The following is a 21,385-nucleotide window of genomic DNA, read 5'->3' as shown; positions in this document are numbered from 1 at the left end:
GCATGTGGGTTCTAAACAGCTTGGCAGCCCGTCAGTCGAAGAGTACAAGGCTGATGTATGCACCAGAATGAGAGCACCTAAACGGAAAATAATCTACATGGAACTGCTAAAACAAATGTAAAAGTAGCACCCCAAGAACAGCCAAAGCTCCTGAATATTCTGTGCTGGATTTTTATGACCTTGAAACAATGATCTGGAGTAGCCTGTTCCCTAGCGTGCACCACAGCAGACGTTCAAACTAGAGGATTAACACCTCACACACCTATCAACAGACACAGGCATTAAGCAGGACGAGATAACAGCATGGGCAATCAACAAGCACTGCATCTCAGTTCAACACAGGAGGGTTATAAACACACAAGCCTCTGAATCCATCAGTGAAAAACTTAAGCCTGCCAAGCTGAGGATGGATTGAAGTAATGACTAATATTTCCCGGGAAAATATCTGAGAAGTGAGGAAGATAAGAGGAATAAACATCCCAGCACCTCAAGAAAGAAATAGCATAGTGAAGATATAAGCCATCCAGTCTACTCTCTCATTTACTGGACTTAGCAGTATTAACATGCTAATTGATGTTAGATAACAACAAGGGACATCAATGAGAATTTCTCCTCCCCTCTCCGCCCGCCCAATTTATTTAACAAGACTGGTTTTCCTCCCCAACCACCTTGCAGGTACAGTTCAAGCAGCAGGAATTAAATTTGGCCAGACGGCTTCTGGAGATCACAGCCAGGAACTGCATATTGTCGTCAAAGGAGGGTGGGTGGGAGGGTGGGAAGGGAGCTGGAGAGCCAAGTCAAACTGATTCAAGCAGAGAGACTTTTTTTTAACTGCTGCATCTCATGGAGACCAGGGCAAGGAAAACAGACCATCTCCTTGAAATATCACATAGATTGGGTCTTTGGTCTGCTAAATTGAGGTTAGAACCGAACACTCTCTTTCTCATGCTCCCTCTCTTGGATACACTCTCCCCTTCCCTCTTGTTCTCTAGTACATACTGCATCTTTTTATTCCCTCTGCAAACCATCCATGCATGCCCCGTTTCTCTGCTGCTCCCTAGATGCCCCTTCCTGGCAGTGCAACACTTCTTCACCAGCATTGTCTCCTGGGCCCAGCTCAGGGATCCAAGAGGAAAATTAACTGGATGCTACCTGAGGACGCTGTCCATCAGTTATTCCGATTTCCCCGACCTGCAGGGAAGCCAAGGAAATGGTGCAGACAGTGGAGCAGCCCTCAGAAAGCTCAAGTTTCACCCGGGGCTTACACGGTTCTCAGCAGTAAGCCAACAGCATGATCCAATCTTCTTAAGGCATGGGTGCGCATGAGGAGGACTGACTGCTTGCTTTGGGATCCCCCTTTTGGAGCAAACAAATACATTTGGGGTCTCTGTGCTCTAAACAAGAGGCTGTGCACAGATGTTACTGTGTGTCACTGGGCTCTCCATGTTCTCCTAACAGCCAGTCCTGATCAGGCTGCCACACACTCACTTTCTCTCTCCCTTCTACACATACACACACGTTCACACACCGGTATATATAAAATATTTCCACTCCTTTCACTTACCGGGCACTCGGTAATATTTTGAGTCCACAGGCTCATGTTGGAGCTATCCTCAATGGTGGTGCACCGCTTCTGCTTGTTATCCCAGCCGCAATAGGGGTCTCTGGCTCCTAGGCATTCCCTGCATGTGCAAAGAGAAAAGATTAAAGCTCTTTAACACTGTCTAGCTCTAAAGACATGTATTCAAGTATAGTGCTTGTATATGACAGCTGTCAACTGCACCGAAGCTCAGCAGAAGAAACAATTTCTTCTAAGCAGAGGTTTACCTGCTTGGAAGGGGAGAACGGCTGAATAGAAGGGTGATAGAACACAAAGCAAATATCACTCATAGAAGCTGTAGATTAAAAATCAGTTCATTCCTCTCCAAGGCCTAGGGAAAGAAAATGACTTTACAAATTTTAGTCAAAGAACACTTGTCATTGAGATATCTTTGTGCCCCCATGTAATCACTCAGCAGGCCAAATCTCACACAAAGCAACCTCTGTGAGTATGTTTTCTGACACTGTGTCCATCCAAAGGGGTTAGACAAGCAGAATTAGCCAATGGACCAGTAATAAAGGCTTTCTATTAGTCTTGGCCTTTGCTGGAACAATGGTTTCATTTATAATCCCAACATCAAGATGTCAGTTTGGAAAAGTCACAGCAGAACATTATTTCTAAGCTTTTGGCTGCTTTGAACACTGCTGTATTCATTTTCCTCCTGAATCCATATTTACAGGCTAAGTGTGTGTTCCCAACATGTGAGCTGCTAAAGAAAAATAACTAGGGTTACTACTGCCGCTAAACAGAGAAGGTCAGTCACAGAATTAGTTTGTACCGATAAAATTCAGCTGTATTGGTTGTTCCCATGAGTTGCTTTCAAATTGTTAATTTTTGTTAAGAAAACATAACAGTACAAGCCACATCATGCATGTATTAGTGAAAGACAAAGAAGAGAGGGCTAAACCTAAAAAGATTCACAACATTATTTTTTATTCCAATGATCCTTTCTCTTCTATCACACAAAAGGCTGGTAGGATCTTTCCAAAAGTCCCAAATGATTTGAAAACTGCCAATTAGACAGCAGCAAGGGACCAAGGGGAAAAATTCAGTTCAAGAAGTTAAACAGAAGAGTAATAAAATTTATTCTAAGGGTAGGTATCAGTATGATAAATGAAACATCAAAAAAAAAAAAAAAGAATCAAATGCAATGAGATGTGAACTGTTCCCTCCCAGAAATCTTTGAAATCCTATTAGCCTGTAATCAGCCGCAAATGAAAAAGCAAGTCCCTTAAGCACAGCTGAAAGCACTCTATCAGTCTGTACTGACTCCACAGCGATTTGCCCCAAAGCAAAACCTAGACTGGTTTGCTGTCTGGTACCCATTGCTTTATATATATATATGTATACACACACAAGCATATATTTATATTTTAATTATGAGTTTCCAGTTTGCTCCTACATGGCAGCTCCCACATTTCCTCTACTAAAGATTTCACACACAGAGTTGTAAGGAACATAACTTTATCTTTCATGCTTTAGGAAGGTAGTTACAATGACTGTCTCTACTACATTTTTCCTTCAGCTGCTTCAGCACACCCAAGGAAAAGGCAAAGATGATTTTGTCCAAGCCCCAGGCAACAGAACATCAAATATTTGCCTAGAAAAGACTCGGGATCCTCAGTCCAAGGACACAGAAGGGACACGTGCCGCTTTGCTCATTATTCTCACTAAGGACCCCCATCCTGCTCTTTTGGCAAACCACACCGCCCTCATCCACAAAGTGGGGCTGCCGCCACGTCCAGAGCTGCCTTTGCCGTCCAGCAGCCCCTCAGCAAGGGCAGCACCCTGTTAATTACTGAGCAGACACTGGGGCATCTGCCCACCCTCTCGGTAACTCGGCCCTCCAGGAGGAAACTGGGCAGTTTCTAGAGAGAAGAATAAGAATGAGAGAAGCAACGGGGCGGGGAGGGGAGAAAAAAGCCCCTGCTTTTAGTTAAGAGAGCCTTTTGGTCAGGCTTTCTGACCCTGACACCACGTACGTGCTATTGTTTCCAACTGCATGAAGCCATTTCGCTGGGCACCCAGTGAGCTGAGAGAGGTCATTGTAATTCATAACAGGGAAGGCTGTTGTGAGTATCACCCTATTATGATACACATTTTCTCTGAATTTAATTTATAGGAAAACATGCGCTGCATAAATTCAGGAAACAATCTCCATATGTTCTGTGCTGCAGCCCTCAGCCACTCCGCAGGCTGCAATATATCCCGATTAGGCACTGACCACTTTGCTGGCACTATCATAATGTATGTCATGTAGCTAATGTGCTGCTCTTGGCTGAGAGTGGAGAGCTACAGATCCCTAACGGCGCACTCAATGAATCACAGCCCGGTCCCCTGCCGCCGCCACTGACCCCCAGCTAACGGGCCATCAGAACTGAGCTGCAGAGCCGCCAGAAGGCCATGATGCTGGGCCCCGGGAAAAGCCCGGTGCGGTGCATGTCGGTGGGGAGCTACGGCCATCCCGCACTGCGCCGTCCCTGCGTTCTGCATCCCGGGTGTAAGGAATTCCTACCCAGCCCGGGCTCCGCTGGGTTATCAAAACGCGCTCTGTAATTTAACAACCATCAAAGCCCGGGACTTCTCCCCGTTTGACGGCAGGCCCTCAAAACCATTTGAAATCTAAAACCAAAATAGCTATGCTGCCTGCCACCCTTCAGGATTCAGAGTCCACTCATCTGCCTCAACTCTGGTGAGAAACCTATTATATCAGCTGACAGCGATACACTTAAGGGTGAGGAGGAATGTATTTACTTACACACAATTTGCTCCATTTTTTTTCCTTTTGTAAGCAGGAAAAGCATTACAATGTGCATTACTGCAAGAGAATAACATTTCTGGCAAATACTTTAAGTGAACGCTTCAAAATCCACCCTAATTTATATCCTCACAATATCTTTAGAATATATATCGCTATTTATGTCATTAAAAGATAAAACCACACCAGCAAACGCACACCAAAAGACAAATATATGTATGCATACATGCACGCACAGATCAAAATGCTTCAGAAATATGCTGTCTTTCTTAGTAGATCAGGCACCACGGTATGGAAAATGTAAAGACATCACAGCATTTCCCTGTGCTCAGAACACAAAATAAATTGAAATGTTTATGTGTAAATACTACTTTGTATTATGATACTGCTGATACCGTCTCACACAGGCCGTGGGACCCGAAGTCTCGCAGGGCAGTATGTAAATACTATGAAATAAGATGCAAAGAAGTTTACATTCTATAATGAAATTCTGATGTTTCAAAGGCAATGGGACTTCTGCTACTGGCTCAGTGGGGCCAGATTTCCTACCATACATACAGGGAACACCACACTTAGGTCTCCTCAGTGGCAGGCTGGCCATGCCTCAAGGAACTAACGACACACTATCGTCTCCCATCGTATTTCACACAGGTAGAGGGAACCCATTATCCCAGAAGATTACCCAAGCATAGCAGGTTAACACTGGCTATATTAATGCTAACGACTTAGTTAATGAAATCCCACAAAGTGGGATGCTTGTGGAAATAAGATGGTAATGATACCACATGGTCTGTGCCCCCAGTTCCCCTCTGGCCATCGACTAACTGTAGTGCGTTCGGTGAGGACTCGGGAGAATACCTCTTGACGGATATCTAAGAGGTTGGATTTATTATGACAGGGCATTACTATCAATAGCGATTCACTTTAATTCATTGCCTCACAATAAATGTCTTATCTGAGGCATAAAAGCATACACTGAAAACGCTCAATTGAAAAACAATTCCATTTGTATCTCCTATTCAAGGTATTTTTTTCTCTGGATCCTTATTCTCACTTACCAAGGACATTTGCATGAAAATAAGTTCTTACTCATAAGAGCTCACCTGCTGCTTGCTGTTTGGGAGCTGTAAGCTCCCTGTTGTTCGCTGTTGCAATCATTTCTACAGCAGTGATCTGGGATAAAACAAAGGATTAAGACTCTGCAAGTGGGGCACTATCCACAGCCCACTGAAGTCAATGGAAACTCTTACCTATGACTCAAAAGAGTTTTTACGGGGCCTTTGAAGCCTGGCGATGCTAAGCCTTCACTAATAGCATGTGCTGTAAAAAGGCTTCTGCTTCCAAGATGCTGGTCCTGCCCAAGATCTCCTTTTTTGTAATAGCCTGAATGATGACTTCTTTCAGAATCTTCATTAAAGCTTAAACATCTGTAGTTCAAAAGTTTTTTATTCCCACTTTAATTTGCTCTAGGTCTTGATAACTTCATCTTTTGGTCATTTTTGCGTGAGAGTAAAAACTTTAGAATGTGTAACAAATGGATCATCAAATCAATAGAACCAGACCCAAGAGATTAGGCTTCGACAGACTGAAGGAAAGAAAGAATTACTAGAGCTTCTTCCCATTCTTACTACCAGACAGAAGATACAAAAATGCAATTTGGTACCAAAAGTCACTAAACTGTCATCCAGAGTATTCACACTGAAGGACTCTACTCCTCTCATCTGCCAAGATGTGCTTGCTCTCCCAGTTTTCGTTCCCTTTCTTTTCATTTACCTCTTTCTCACTCTTTTTTAATGACTAAAAGCAAATAGGAATGGAATGACAGGACGTGATGATCAGCAGAGGCAGGGCTCTAGACCCAAAGACTGAGAAGCTCCCTTCTCAAACTGTGTTTGCTCACAAAACCCTGCCACTGTGCCAGGAGAGGGTTCGGCAGTTTTGTTGATGAGTCTGGAACCTGCAGTGAACATCACATTTGCCAAGGAGATAACTGTCATAGCACCTAGTCCTTTAAACCCCCAGGGACATCACCAGTTAGTTCGTTAGAGGCACAGAGATAGCAGCACTATCAACTGGTGTGGTGCAAACATTTATAAGCCTGATCCTGCAAGGCACTGAGCAACACTCATCCGTGCTCAGCATCTCGGGAGCATGGGCAGCACAGGAGTTCGCCTTGCTCTTTTGGGGAATAAGACCTCAGAATTTCACACTGGCTTGTTGCAGTCTTCGAGCAATTAACTCCAAGGGAACAGCCCTTTGCAAGCAATAAGGGGGTTTTAGCTGTATCTGTTAGTTGCAAGCATGAGGCTGTGTTTGGCAGACAGGCATTTCCTGACAAGGTTAGCTTACTGTCCCATTGCTATCAACCTGCAGAGGGGATGAACTAAACAAATAATCATATTAGCTTCCAGCCAACCAAATCATAATTACCGACAACCTCAATAACCCGTGCAAGAAAGAGCGGACTTCTGTCTTCCCTAAAGCCAGATGGCATGAAAAGAGAAGAATGAGAATCAAAAGGATGTTCGTGGCTTAAGAAAATAAGATTAGAAAGGCAAAAAAAGCACCAGACCTTCAAACAATCCCTTTAATTTTGGTACCTTTAAAAATTCAAAGTGCAGAGATGAGTTAGTGACCTGTACAAATCCATTATCTTTCCCCACTGAGAAGAGAAGCCAAGTGGAACTGAGCTGCTTTAGTCAGACGCTGGTCAAGTAGCAGCTTCATTTCTCTGCTGGTGAATACAACATATTCCATGCCGGATGCTACTGCCCTTTCCTCAACACGAGTAGCCACATACTTCATAAGCAATTAATGGGGCTATTTGTGGAGCAGGGCACTGCTCGGGAAGAGCATACTACAGCCCACAGGTACCACCACTGTGAGGGGTACAGTTGACGTTAATCTGGACAGACAAGGTTTGGTATTTTGGCATTTGATATTGGATGCGGAGGCAGAGAAGCTGAAGTGTGCGTGTGTTGTGTGTGAGTGTAATTTATCACCCACACATGCTTAGCATCAGTATTGCTGCTCTGCACATGATTTGTTTTGAATGCATAAATTAAAGCTATGGTGTAAAACGACCTCTAAAACTGAAGTCCATTTATGAGCCAAACACATGTAACTTATTTGAAAGAAACAGTACACAGACAGAGGATTTTCAGAGGCAGTTTCACCTCATTTTCCTTTCCACATCAGGGACCTTGGCTTGCTAGTTTCCACCTCCTGCCCTACCATTTTCAATATCACTTTAATCGATTGTGGTTTATAGATTATGGCCTCGCACAATCTACACAACAAACTATTCCATTTCTTACTTTCTGACATCCCATTCCATCACCTTTTAGCAACAGTGACTTCTTTATTGGATAGGTATTTATTTTTATTTTTAAAGCCGTGAAATAAAACAACATTGCATTTATTCAAATATGAAGATTAATGCCATCCCGAGAAAAATTCTGATTAAATCTGGATTTATGTTTACATCAGTAAAGCAGGTTATTAAACAAACTGAGTAAGTGTTCCTTCACAAACACTATTAGAAACTCTTGTCACTGTGCCAAACAAAACTGACCTCTAATAAAAACAGAAGTACAGAGGGCCTCTGACTACCAGAGATGGGATCAGTCATCCACAAGAAAACTCGGATACTATTAAAGTCCTAATGAAAGGAATAGCCAGAAGGAATTCCTGAATGCAGGGCATGTTTGTCTGGATTGCGAAGCACAACTGTTTCCTAGCCTCAGCGGGCTTTTGAGCCTTAAGAAAACATGCCCCCCAGGGCTGCCATATGGAAAGAGGCAGAGGGGACTAGACATCCTTTTGGAAAGGCATCTTGGGCAAATCAGTGCACTCAAGTGTTATTCCCTGTCTCTGCCCTGTGTCAGTCAGTGTCTGGAGGCGGCTGTCAGATTAAGATGTGCTCTGCTCCTGCGTTTCTGCTTTGTGGTTGCAGATCTGAGACTTCTGTGTGAACGTGGCAAATTCCTGTAGTCTGGTGGCGTAGGTGGAATGGGAAAAAGGGTGGTTTAGGCAAGAGCAAATCCACTGCAAGGGACAGAGACAGGTGCTTTACGTAGCCTCTGCAAGATGCTGATGATTTAAGAACACAAATTATGCTAAAATAGGAACTTAGGAAGGGAAAGAAAACTGCAAAGGCAGGAAACCTAGAAATGTGAGTGATGATAAAGAAACCTGAAAACAGTCTACAGTTGTCACCCAGGCTGCACAAAGTAATCCATATTCAAGCAGCTCTTTTGTGAAAGTTGGATTTTGTTAAGCTCTGGGTAATTATTCTCTGCTCAACAAGATGTAGATTCAACTAGACAGAGCCTTTGTAGATTAATGTATGTTGAAAAAGGCAAATAAATATTAGACCACGTACTCCACTCTGAGGATCTAACACATCTCTTGTCCAATGCAGGGCTATTTTAACATTGCGTAAGGGGCAAAATGGTCCTGCCAACATATTCTCCATTGCTTTTTCCCATGTAGTTATAAAAATGACATCAAACAATGTCCATTCCACTTTTTAACAAGAGACAACATCACTTAAGTAAATAGATATTCTTGAAATCCAGCCCTACCCCTTTGCAGACTGGAGTGTTCCCATAGATCTATAGTACTTTGGTATTTTGACATGTAAAAGACACTAGACAGTATAATATTATGTTTTTCTACAACCCATATACATTTTATGTACTTATATGTACTTAAATTTTAAACTTAAACCAACGATAACAAATTTGCTCTGGCTCCAGATACTTCCTCCTCCCCAAACAGGTAAAACAGCACATCTCATAATAAAAAGTTAATGACGCATCTGTAGCAATATATTCATTCGGTATTAACATTGGACACATTTATGTTTTACACTGCAAATGCTGCCTGGAAGCTTGAGACATGAAGCAGGCCAGCCACGGCAGCAGTAAGGCTGTAGACTCTTTGTATCAGGAGCCTTGTCGCTGAATATGACCATTGCCTAGAATACAAATCTTATGACATAATAGTAGCAAATTGCAAGAATTGACAGATGCAATGGATATCTGCCCTGGGGCTTGCTGGTAGCTTTAGTTATTAATCTTCTTTGTGTAACAATAGCATCGATGTCATCCTAATATTACATATTCCAAGAAAACTACCTGCTTTCCTGTCAGTCGCCACTGTGTTGAAACTAATTTCGCATAGCCCACCTAGCAGGCATCAGACTAGCAGGTAATGACTTTTAGACATCATTGATCTGAGTTGGCCTAAAGCCAGCCTACTAGAGGTAAAAGGATCCATACGCTAAACCGTTCCCGATCTTGCAAGCTAAGTCATGTTGGCAGTACGCTTTAAAAATAAGGAGCAACCAAAAGCCCTCAGCACGTTCAGCCTCCCTCCTTTTTCCTCCCTCCTAGCAAATCCAAAGCCCCCCAAGTCATGATAGTAAGGAGACAAAAGGCAGTGAGCCCTGAAATTAGCTGATTTTGTCTGGCTTTTTCTGAAGTGACCTTCATCTGCTTCAGCAGTTGCATAACCCCGGACTCTGGCTACTGCTAAATTGCCCTTCTGCCACACTACCATCACTTGGAGCCATTTACATAGTTCGGAGCTAAAAGTGGGAGCTTAAAAGTGTACAGGCAGCTTAAAATGCATATAAAGCATGGTTTATAGTTCCCATTTAATAGAAATGGGAAAAACTGTAATAATTCATCTGGTTCAGAGCAGGGCCCCTTTCCACTCTTTCATCCCGTGTCCTCTCTTTTTCAGTGACGCAAACACCAGCAATCTCAGTACACACTTATTCCTCAAACTCAGCCTCTTGCTGGCTTCCCTACTGGCCCCACATTGCATTTTTCTCCTCGCTGTTATTTGTGATTCCTTCATACTTAAATGCCACCTACAAAGTATGCTATTTTGTTTCTTCCATGCCATTAAAGATAATGTCAAATAAGATGAAACTGAAAACCAATCTCTCTGGCATCTTACTGGAAACATGCCCATGGTCACTACATTGCTGCTTACCCTTGCCTTCTTTTTTTTTCCAATTTCAGACACACATGGCCACATCCCTTTCCCAGACCATTCAAATGAAGCTCTTCACCTGCTATCCTGAGATCCAATTTTCTTAGACCTGTACCATGCCCTCTAATCTTAAAGGTCCATATCCTGCAAATAGTATGGATGCGCTTAACTTTACATATATAAGCAGCTACATTAAAGAAAATGGGAGTAATTGCCTGCTGCAGCAGATGCAAATGTGTTTTCAGGATAGAGAAAATGGTATAATATTGTACTTCTATTTAAAGAACACAGATCCATTTCATCTACCAAACTTCATTTTTTCCAAAAGCTTTAGTGATCATGGTTCTGTTTGATGTCTTCATTCTCTGTCAGTGGGAGTCTCGCTATTTACTTAAATGCAACCAGAATGCCAAACCAGATGTTTAGTGATTTATTCTGACGTATTATTGGATACTGTGGATGACAAAAGATTGGGCTGAGCACTCTCCTTTCTGCCTATGAAGTCTTCCAAAGCTTTTCAGCATTATTGGTGGTACAATAATTAGCAAATTCCCTTAATTTTGGAGAGGCCGTATCAGCCAAAGCAGATGGAAATTGATGATTAAGCTTTATCACAACATTTTTTGTAGGCTGTTAGGTTTCCTTTTGCCTCTATTTTTAAAAGGATGTTCAACGTGCTGGATATTTTCTAAAACTTGCAGGGAGAAGACTTTCAAAACAAAAGCTGGGCCAGATTTTCAACAGCCTCAGCTCAGAAGAAGGGGCTGGATTTTCAAGGTCTTTGATGAACAATCTGGCTGTCAACGTCACCTCAGCGACCTGCTGGATGCTGGGCTCCACTGAACAACAGTCTCTGCTTTGTTCCCTCCCCTACCTCTTTTAACATTTTCTCTCTCCTGCTTTTTACCCAACAATAGTTCCTTGTTTGTCCTTCGAGGAACTATCGTCATTCTGATGAAGAGGTCAGAGGATTTCCAGCCCATATTCAATTCACTCTTTCCCCAAAACTGGGAAATTTTTAGATCTCTTCCCAGGCTGTATTATTTCTCCAATTAAGCTCCCCAACAGTTTCACTCCTGTAGTGAAATTTGGTAATCCTTTAGTTCTGGTTTTGCAATCCTAAATTCAAGTGTTTCATTCCTTTGTTACAGAGGATTTTGCACCATATAAGGAGTAAAAAAAAAGAAGAAAATAACAATAACCACCAAAGCAATCCCCCATCCGATATCTCAACCCCCTTAAAGCGAAGTGTGGACGTGGTACAGGGACCATGCTTGGAGCTCCAGTTTTGCACTTTGGAGAGAGAAAGAGAGCAGAAAACTCTCTGCTTCTTTACTGCGGCTGCTGACCCTTTTGTTCCGAAAACTCCCTGGAGCCATTTCAGGAGTTACTCACCTATATGTACTTAGTTGTCTGATCATCGGCCCAGAGCTATTTAGAGGTGAATTGTGTTTCTCACACAGATCTCAAGTCAGCAAATAAGAGTACTTGTCAGCTGAGTCATTTCTGCTAGCTTTGCATTAAGCACCATGGCCGGAGGGGATGTATGGCAGAATTTAGGCCAAGTAGGAGGGCAAAAGCTCAGCATCACTCAACAGCAAACTCCCAGCAACAGGGTCAAAAAAGCAGGCAGAGTTCAAATGAGAGCGTGTCATAGCTGCACGCAAGAGGATCTGGCTCTCCCCATAGCCTCGGAAGCAGGAGTATCTCCACTGGCATGAGGCTGAGCTGAGGTGGCACTCGCACAACCTGATGGGATACCCACACGTGGGATACAGCACGACAGGGAGAGGACAGGCAAGCCAAACTGTTCTCAGAACCACACTGTACATCCCAAAATTGCAGCCTGCATCATGCGAACTGCAAATTTTATGCAGAAAACTGGAGGGAGGAAGAGGAAAGAATGAATATCAACATAAAGCGTATTAAAATAAAATACTCAGGACAGGGAGAGCAGAAAAGGTGGATATTCAGGAGATCCTCTGGTCTCATTCTCGAACACATTTTCTTTTCCTCATTTGAATGTGTAATCAAAAAACGGCTACAAAAGCACTCCAAGGCTTGCCTCAGGTTTTCTGTCTGCTCAGAGGCTCACGGCCCTGATGCTGCAAAGGGGCAATAGAAAGAGATCACAGAGTGATCCCTACAACAACCAGCTTCATTTTCCTACCTGTTTGATTGCAATTCCTAAAATGAATAATCTCACCCCACCCTTTGAAAAAATTACTAAACTACCCCTACAGATAGGCCCCACCTGAAAATAATGGTCCAGATCTGAAGTCCTCACTTCTCTAAGATTCAGGATTTTGTTCAGACACATTCTAGAGATATGGTGGCGTCAGGGATAAAGCTGCAGTGCTGGCTCTCCAAATATCCCTCCCCAAAGCTCGGGGGCAACTTGAGGTAAAAATCCAAGCTCATTTGAAAATTGCAGGGAGGTTACAAAGATTTCAAAGCCATGCAAAATCCAGCAGCAAGCACAGCCAAGCTACCACCCAGCAAAGCAGCCTTCAAAACACGCTGCATGCTCGCGTTGGACATCTTCCTAATAGTCTCCAGCGAGAGTGGGGAACAGCAGCACTGAAGCACAACAGGAAAACACACGCACAAGGCAAGGTCCCTGCAGCCAAGTCCAGCCTGTAAATTTGGGCAGCTGACATTACAGATGTCTTCCCGTTGCCCTGTTGCTAAGACTGGCTGTTCTGAAAAGACAAATTGAGACAGGTCAGTGGGCACACACAAAACACTGCTCAGACACCCAGAAATATATTGGGTCAATGAACTACATCAAGACATGGGGCTGAGTTACTGGTCACCATTTAAGAGATTAAATTGGTGCCGTGTCAATAAACAAACAGTAAAGGAGATGGCAGAAATCCTTTTCCCTTTCCATCTCTTCCCTTCACTGCTGCTTTTTCCTTTGTCCCATTTTTGAGCCTTGGTACCAAGCCCCAAGGTTTTAAAGCAGCAGAGCAGCAGGGATCACTGGAGGGGATCAACGCTAGGATCAATTTTCTCTCGATACATGATCGCCCATTCCAGAGAGAAGGGAGAAGGCAGCGTGAAGGCAAGAGCTCTAAGTCAGCAATCGAGAACCCACATCAGCCCTCAGGGTGTAAAAGGCTGCAAAGTTTCCTGATAACATGAGGCACAGCCAAAGAAAACAAACAGTGTTGTGGTATTCCTGCCTGGGAGGCACAAATTCTCCATCACCTCCAAGCTTCCTGAGCCGACATCAAAACAATTAGATTATAAAAACTGCTGAAACAAGAGCTTTTCAGGGAGGCCAGTCAAGAAGTCACAGCACAACAAAAAAGTAAGCGGGGGGTGTTGTAGGGGCGGGAGCCCTTCTTCCCGTGGTGGCTGTATATTGGCATGTATTAAACATGGACACAACAATAAGCAATAAATCACAGCCCAGGAGAAGTGCCAGGTGGAATGCACTGGAGGAAATTAAAACATCCTTCTTGATACTGTTCAGTATTGAAAGAAATATAAAGGAGGCCAAGTTGACTTATCACCTACATAGCCAGGATGCTAAGGGGAAAAAGGGTTCCAACATTTGCAGCTGAAAAATTCGTAATTGAGTAATTTCCTACAAAAAAGCAGCTTAGCTTAAAAATTAATAATAATATCACAAATATGCTTTTAAACAAATAAATAAATAATTGCCTGCCTTGGCTTTCCTAAGTTTTCTTCTTTTTTCCCTCCTTCTTTCAAATGCAGAGTCCCTCCACAAGAGGGAGGGACAAAGGGGACATTACAGCCATGGGACAAAGGATCCATTACAATGTACACAAGTACACTACCTGGCCCGCACCCGTATTCAACAAATTCTGACCTCCCACATCACCAAACGTACGCACCCACCGCACTGTCAGGAGACCCTATCTTGTGTATACTTTGGTATAGCCCAGTGGGTAGCTTAAATTGCCTAAAAGTAGCATGAAACTAGTCAATGGAGGAAAAGTCTGAGTCTCCATCCCACAAAGAGCTGGACTGCTTCCTTATTTCACTGAAAAATGCCTCCAGAAAGTTTGTTTTAGAAAAAACCAGTCTTGGCACACAAGCTTCCCAGTGATTTCAGCCAGGACTCAGTGCTCTACAATGCATAAAACCGAGGCTGCTTGTGGCCACCAGCGAGCAGGGGAACCTCTTTGGAGCCGGGTTTCTGTTTTGCTGGGATAAGGTTATACTAGCAGGGGACTGTGCTGAGGCCCTCACCACCCTAAATAGATGGTGCTCCTGTGAGGTACCCCCACTCGTCTGCCCTCCAGCCACTCCTGCTTTTTCCCTACTTGTCCCTTTTTTAGGCAGTTGAGCAAACCTCCACCGTTTGAGTTTTAAGAGAAGTGTCATGCCAAGTACTTACGCAGGCTGAAACTGGGACACGACCTATAAATTACTGGAAAGCTGAACTCAAGATTAGGAAAGAAAGAAAAGGAAGAACTCATTTCCCTTGAAATTGGATCATATATATGTATACACACATAAATATTCTCAAACTGAAACTCTCCAGGACAGCCTGAAGAGGACAGCTGTTACGTTCTACCTTTTTAAATCTCTGCTTTTAAGGGCTGAGGACAGGATGGCATCTTCCAGCTGTGGTTCTCCTTCTCTTACTAAACATTGCTGCGTCAGCATGTCTGTATAAGCAACTTTACACACGAAACAATTCTGTGTCAAACTTACAGTAATGACCGAGTTATATTTTCTGAAAGGGATAATTAAGGGTTCAGTAAAAATAGAAAGAGCTGGCATTTTTATATTTAGACGGACATGAATTTAGTACAAGCTAATAGATAAACTCTACTTGTTGAAAATAAAATGATGGTGACATTTTCTATATCAGTTTTTTTGGCAAGAGAACAGGGACATATTGCAGTAGGCCATGAAAGAGGGAATCCGTTTAGACGTTGCTGACAAATTCCTTCCTCTTGTCTAGCACAGAGAACATCAGTTTCAGACAAAACTCTCATCAAGGAAAGCAAGGCAAAAGCAAGAGAGGAGAAAGAAGAATGTTTTTAAGAGATGTAAACAAGAAATTACCCACAGCAGACCCCACTACACACTCTCGGAGATTATTTGAGCATATGTCCCAATCAGTTGCTATCACACTCTTTCACCTGCTTAAATGGGGGGATACCGTTTGGATGCAAAAACCTACACACATTTCTGGGTGGAAAACTGCTCTGGCGCCAGGGCTGACAATTACAAAAAGTCTTTTTTCCTACTCTCTTTAAAAGGTACAATCAAGGCACAGAATCTGTCCAGGTGTAAGAGGTGTCACACATAGTTGAGATGAGGTATTGGGTTCCAAAAGCAGTAACAAGCTGCCACGCAGCCCAGCCCTGCCTCATCAGAGGCTTGAGAGGTGATGACTCGGATAAGCCAGGGTAGGCTGGCTGCAACCCAAATTCAGAAACCTGCGGCCATACTGCCAATAAGAACCATCAGCAAAACACATGGAGTTAATCAAAGCAACACTGAAATGTCAAGTTAAAAAAAAAAGTAGTAAATATTTTAAGTCCTTCCATGGTAAACACACAATTAATTTCTGATGAGGATGAATTAATATTTACAAAAAAAATATCGCTCATTCTCATTGCTCCTGCCATGAATGTATCTATCAGGAGATACACTTCCAACAGTGCCTTTTGTCTTGTAGTGATGAAAAAAAGCATTCTAAACCAAATCAGACTAGAATATGTTTCCCTGGTGCTTTTCTTTTTAGGCTGAAGTGGAATATATCAGAGCTGTAAATTTGCTTACCCTTCTGTTCTGTACATGGAGCATCTCTCCAGAGGAATTTTTAGCACTCCATTATTTAAGCCCACAAAGAGTGACCTGTCGCTGTGCAGGATTTGGAGGCTCTTGATTGCTTCCCGTTGTCCGTCAGGGAGGATCTGCATTTCCTCTAAATAACAGCTCCTCAGGCTCCTGTTAGTGGTAGAAAGGGCCTTCAAGATGGTGCCATACTCTAATGGAACAAGAAACAAGGCACAAGTAAATCTTGGAGGCATTGGCTTCATTTCATACCTGCCTAAAGAGTGAAATATTAACGTCACCTTTACACAGCTGCTTTAAACCTAGTTCTGGGTCACTTGTTGCCCGTGGTAGAGAGCGCTCCAGCTACATGGTTACAATCCTCAGCAGTTCTCAGGCATTACAGAAACCGTCTGAATGCATTTTAATGGGAAACCAGAAGGATGTGAACCATCTGGAGAGTGAGTACCTGGAAAAATTTCCCAGTTGGAGCACTGACGCAGAAAAGAGTCTGGTCCTATTACCAGTGAGTTGTACAGCAAGGTGACCTGAGATAGCAGGGATCATTTCTGGTGCCTCGAGTCTATATTTCTTTTGGTTTATGGAGCAGATTGGTGTGACTTGATGCCATAACAAATGACAACAGATGCAGCGGCCCTGCTGGAAATCTCAGAGGCCTCCATAATGACTGCATGGGTCACGGATCTAATTGATCCTCTTCCTGGAAGAAGACATCCTGCCAGCTTGACAAGGGGATGTTATGGCATGAGCAGTGCGTACACAGAAACATATATGTTTGTGCTCACAGTGCTCTTACCTAAACAATTTAAAGATCTGATAAACCGTGGGAGATTTATGCTGGGGAAAAGGGGGCAACCACACCATTTTTTACTAAAACTCCAAAGAGGTCTGTCAGCTCCGATTGTTCCTGAAGCTTAATCTTTCCATCCCGATAACTTCTGGGTTATCTGGGTTATCGGTGCCAAAGCTCAGCAATTTACAGTGGTGGCGTTGGCTGCCATGCAAAGCTTCTCTTTCACTTAGGAGGACCTTAAGTGTGGAACAAGACTGAGGCCCAAGTTTACGCTCAGTTTATCTCAGGACTGGGTTTGTGTTCAGGGCTGCCTCTGGGCAGGACTGTCTCTACTGAAGCATTTGACTGGTTTAAATGTTTCAGGTCCAGCAGAGCTTACTCTTCAGTCACCACTAACCATGGCCAGAATGCAAACACAGATAAGGAGGTAAGGTTATGGCAATGAACCTTTCTACACAAGTGATATGAGACAGAAAGTATCCCGGCTTTCTCTCAGGCTTCGTAGCTGGGACTCCTCATTTAAAATATCAAGATATGGAAATGGCAGAACCATGTTGTATTTCCATTTAAGTCCAATCTTCGCATCATAATCAATGTCCATGGAGGCTCCCACAGTGGGAATGTTACTAGAACACATCCAAGATGATCACTTTCGAAGTAAGTGGTGGTAAAAGTTAGATAAATTATGACACAGTCCTGGAAGGTGGTAACATGAGAATGAGGCAATGACTCTGCATTCAGATGTGAGATTAAACTAACACTTACGGAGGCAATCCATCTCATTCTAAAGTCAAAGCTTCTGCAATAGAGGATAACAACATTATACCCATGAGGCTGGCCATATGCTCTGATTAATCAAACTATTTAATTTAACCTCTATCATTAGTATGAATATGGGCTAAGACAACCATTTATAACACTTTGTCCTCTTCAGCATCTTTCATTTATCCAAGATATCTGTGCTTTTCAGAAGAGGCAATGTGTCCTGCTAATTAGAGGATGGCAGAAGAAATCAAGAGACTAAATCATATACTTAATTCCACACTGGCTCGCTCTGCTACCACAAAAAAGCACTTGCCTCAGCTTTCCCATCTGCATTACACTTCAGTGCATGCCCATTCCCGAAAGCACTAGGAGTCATACACCAGTAGGCACACAGAAGTGCAAAGAAAGAAATAATTAAAACCTTGGGTAAGCCTGGCGGTTAAGTATTATTATTGCTTATTTAGAGATGAGTATGTCATAGCGCAGAGAGGCAACTTACGTGCACAAAACCACAGAGCATTTCAGCAACCTTTGCTCTTCCCCGCTGTTATGTATTAGTCTGATTAGTTGAAACATGTTTTTATAAACGGAAGAAAAATGTTATTGTTGTTTTTAAACACAATGTAGATTTATGGTCTGCTCACTTGGGACTCTGCCTCAAGTCCTCCATCCTGCTTTTAATTTACTCAAGCAAACTAATTTCCATGCAGTTTTGTGCCAAAATGATATTGAATGACAACTGTGTAATGATGTCACGACCGGGCTACTAGGGCTGCTAGGTCTACAAGCAAGTGGAGGGAACTTTCTTAAGCCCTGATGCTCTTACCTGTCCCAATATACATCACGTGGTAGAGAGTATCCTTCCCCTGAACAATATCAACCACCAGTTTGGAAAATCGAATGCTGTCCTGAGTCACATATGGATCTACAGTCACCGGCTGCACGACATCGTTCATCAGGAACAAGCGCTGTGCATCCTGCAGAACTCTCTCCGTCAGGTTCTCGTTAGGGCTGTCATCATTCAGCGTTCCACACTAAACATGGAAGATTGAACTTCAGTACCTGCATTTTCTCCCCACTCCAGCAGCCCAAGACCAAACCCTGAAATTCTTCTGGAAACCGTTGATTTCCTGCGGAGGTGGGTCTGTGTGGGGGTCACAGGATCAGGCCCTTAGCCTGATCTTAGGTCCTTAGCCTAGCTTTGGCCTGTAGCCCACTCTTTATAAATGTTTCTCCCAGTCGGTCCACTGACCAGTGATGTGGTGTTTCACTCCCTTGTGATACCCTGGAGCAGCACACCAGAATGGCAAAAGGCATTAACAAACCAAGGAGGAAAAGAAAGAATTAAAGCTAGCTGTTGAAAGATGTAAAGCTAGCAGTGGAAAGAAAGCTTTTGTGGTAATCCTTGAAGCATTTCAAATCATCTTCAAACTCTACCTAGCACCTTAGTCTGTACAATGCACGAAAACTGGAGGTTAAAAAACCTGAAAAACGGGTTGGGTTTGCATCGAAGAACCCAACTCACCACATGGCTTTTCTCTTATGTGCTCCCTGTTGAACAGACCCCTCCAGCTTCTTCTTAAGCAAGGCAAGTTAGCCACTAGCTCCCTATACGCAGCTCTTCTATTCTCACAGCAAATGGCAGGTCAACCGGCGTCTATCCATCCTCCAAGGGGTGCACTGATACAGGAATCAATGCCCTTGTCCATCCAGAATAGGGGGGAAGAAGAGAGCTCATCTTCTGTCTTTTAAACACCAGCATAAGTCCTACCAGATGGATAACGCATTTTAAGGCCTGAGTTTCTACCTCACACTAATCTCTAGAATCCAGCATTTTCAAAAGCCAGTGCAAGAGTATACTCTCGATGCAGTTTTGCGGTCCATGTCAGTAGGCAGGGCTGGATTTTGCCTCTTCCTCACAATGCCATGTGTGGTGGGCAGAAGGCTTGTTACTCCAAAAGTCAGCTGGGTGACTGATTATTTATCCTATCCGAGGCCGCGGGAGTCCGTGGTGCAAGTAGAATTCCTGCCAACTCCCATATTCAGTCCACGGATAACTTTGCTTCTCACTAATCATAGAATCATAGAATAGTTTGGGTTGGAAGGGACCTTTAAAGGTCATCTAGTCCAACCACCCCCTGCAATGAGCCGTGACATCTTCAACTACATCAGGTTGCTCAGAGCCCCGTCAGTTGAACATTTCCGGGGATGGGGCATCTACCACCTCTCTGGGAAACCTGTTCCAGTGTTTCACCACCCTCATTGTAAAAAATTTCTTCCTTATAGCTAGTCTAAATCTACCCTCTTTTAGTTTAAAACCATTACCCCTTGTTCTATCGCAACAGGCCCTGCTAAAAAGTCTGTCCCCATCTTTCATATGAGCCCCCTCTAAGTACTGAAAGGCCACAATAAGGTCTTCCCGGAGCCTTCTCTTCTCCAGGCTGAACAACCCCAACTCTCTCAGCCCTTCCTCACAGGAGAGGCGTTCCATCCCCCTGATCATTTTTGTGGTCCTCCTCTGGACCTGCTCCAACAGGTCCGTGTTTTTCCTGGGCTGAGGGCTACAGAGCTGGACGCAGTACTGCAGGTGGGGTCTCACCAGAGTGGAGTAGAGGGGCAGAATCACCTCCCTCGACCTGCTGGCCACGCTGCTTGTGATGCAGCCCGGGGTACGGTTGGCCTCCTGGGCTGCAAGCGCACGTTGTCAGCTCATGTCCAGCTTTTCACCTACCAGTACCCCCAAGTCCTTCTCGGCAGGGCTGCTCTCAATCCCTTCATCCCCCAGCCTGTATTGATACCTGGGGTTGCCCCGACCCAGGTGCAGGACCCTGGACTTGGCCTTGTTGAACCTCATGAGATTCACATGGGCCCACTTCTCGAGCTTGTCCAGCTCCCTCTGGATGGCATCCCGTCCCTCAGGCGTGTCAACCGCACCATTCAGCTTGGTGTCGTCTGCAAACTTGCTGATGGTGCGCTCAATCCCACTATGTCATTGATGAAGATATTAAACAGTACTGGTCCCAGTATGGACCCCTAAGGGCCACCACTTGTCACTAATCTCCATCTGGACATGGAGCCATTGTCCACTACCCTTTGGATGTGACCATCCAACCAATTCCTCATACACCGGACAGTCTACCCATCAAATCCATATCTCTCCAATTTAGAGAGAAGGATGTTTTGGGGGACAGTGTCAAAGGCCTTACATAAGTCCAGATAGATCACATCACTAAGTGATGCTCACACTTAGAAAAAACCCACAAATTTCTTTTCCTTCATTTTGGGTCCAGGTGTTTGGGCTCTCCTTGGAAGAGAAGTTAGTATACTGTGAATGAGGGTGATACTAATTCCCATGACCTATGAACATGGCCACTTTTTTATCAACTTTAGCATCTTCCTGAGTAGCCAGACTAAGGAAACATCAGTGGTTTTTTGATGTTCCTCAGGTGGGTTTTAATGTTTTTTCTATTGCAGTGGTCTTTTTCATTTCGTGACTGCCTCATCCCAAGTTCTAAATAGTTTTTAGATCTCTCTCTTCTGCTGTCTTCTATACTCCTGGTTTACACTACTGTCTTGCTTTGGATGCTTTTCTCCCCACTCACTTTCCTTTCTAGAGCATCACGGAAGGAAAAGTCCCAGTGGCAGGAATGTCATTGTTGGTTTTGTTTTCTGTTCT

General features: G+C 43.7%; 1 protein-coding gene across 2 annotated transcripts in view; it reads right to left on the bottom strand.

The window, feature by feature from the left end:
• The window catches only part of SEMA5B (semaphorin 5B), a 135,034-nt gene that overhangs the window by 36,625 nt on the left and 77,024 nt on the right, over positions 1-21,385 (bottom strand). For both annotated transcript variants that reach the window (XM_075153924.1, XM_075153925.1), the window contains exons 9-11: positions 18,536-18,743; positions 16,137-16,344; positions 1,565-1,682 (exon numbers count right to left, since the gene is read on the bottom strand). In XM_075153924.1, coding sequence (XP_075010025.1) covers positions 1,565-1,682; positions 16,137-16,344; positions 18,536-18,743 — 534 coding nt within the window. The remainder of the gene's footprint in view (positions 1-1,564; positions 1,683-16,136; positions 16,345-18,535; positions 18,744-21,385) is intronic.

Source organism: Calonectris borealis, chromosome 6 (assembly GCF_964195595.1).
Source record: "Calonectris borealis chromosome 6, bCalBor7.hap1.2, whole genome shotgun sequence".
Taxonomy (NCBI): Eukaryota; Metazoa; Chordata; class Aves; order Procellariiformes; family Procellariidae; genus Calonectris; species Calonectris borealis.
Note: the sequence above shows the minus strand (reverse complement) of the source record. Positions and strands in the feature narration are given on the sequence as shown.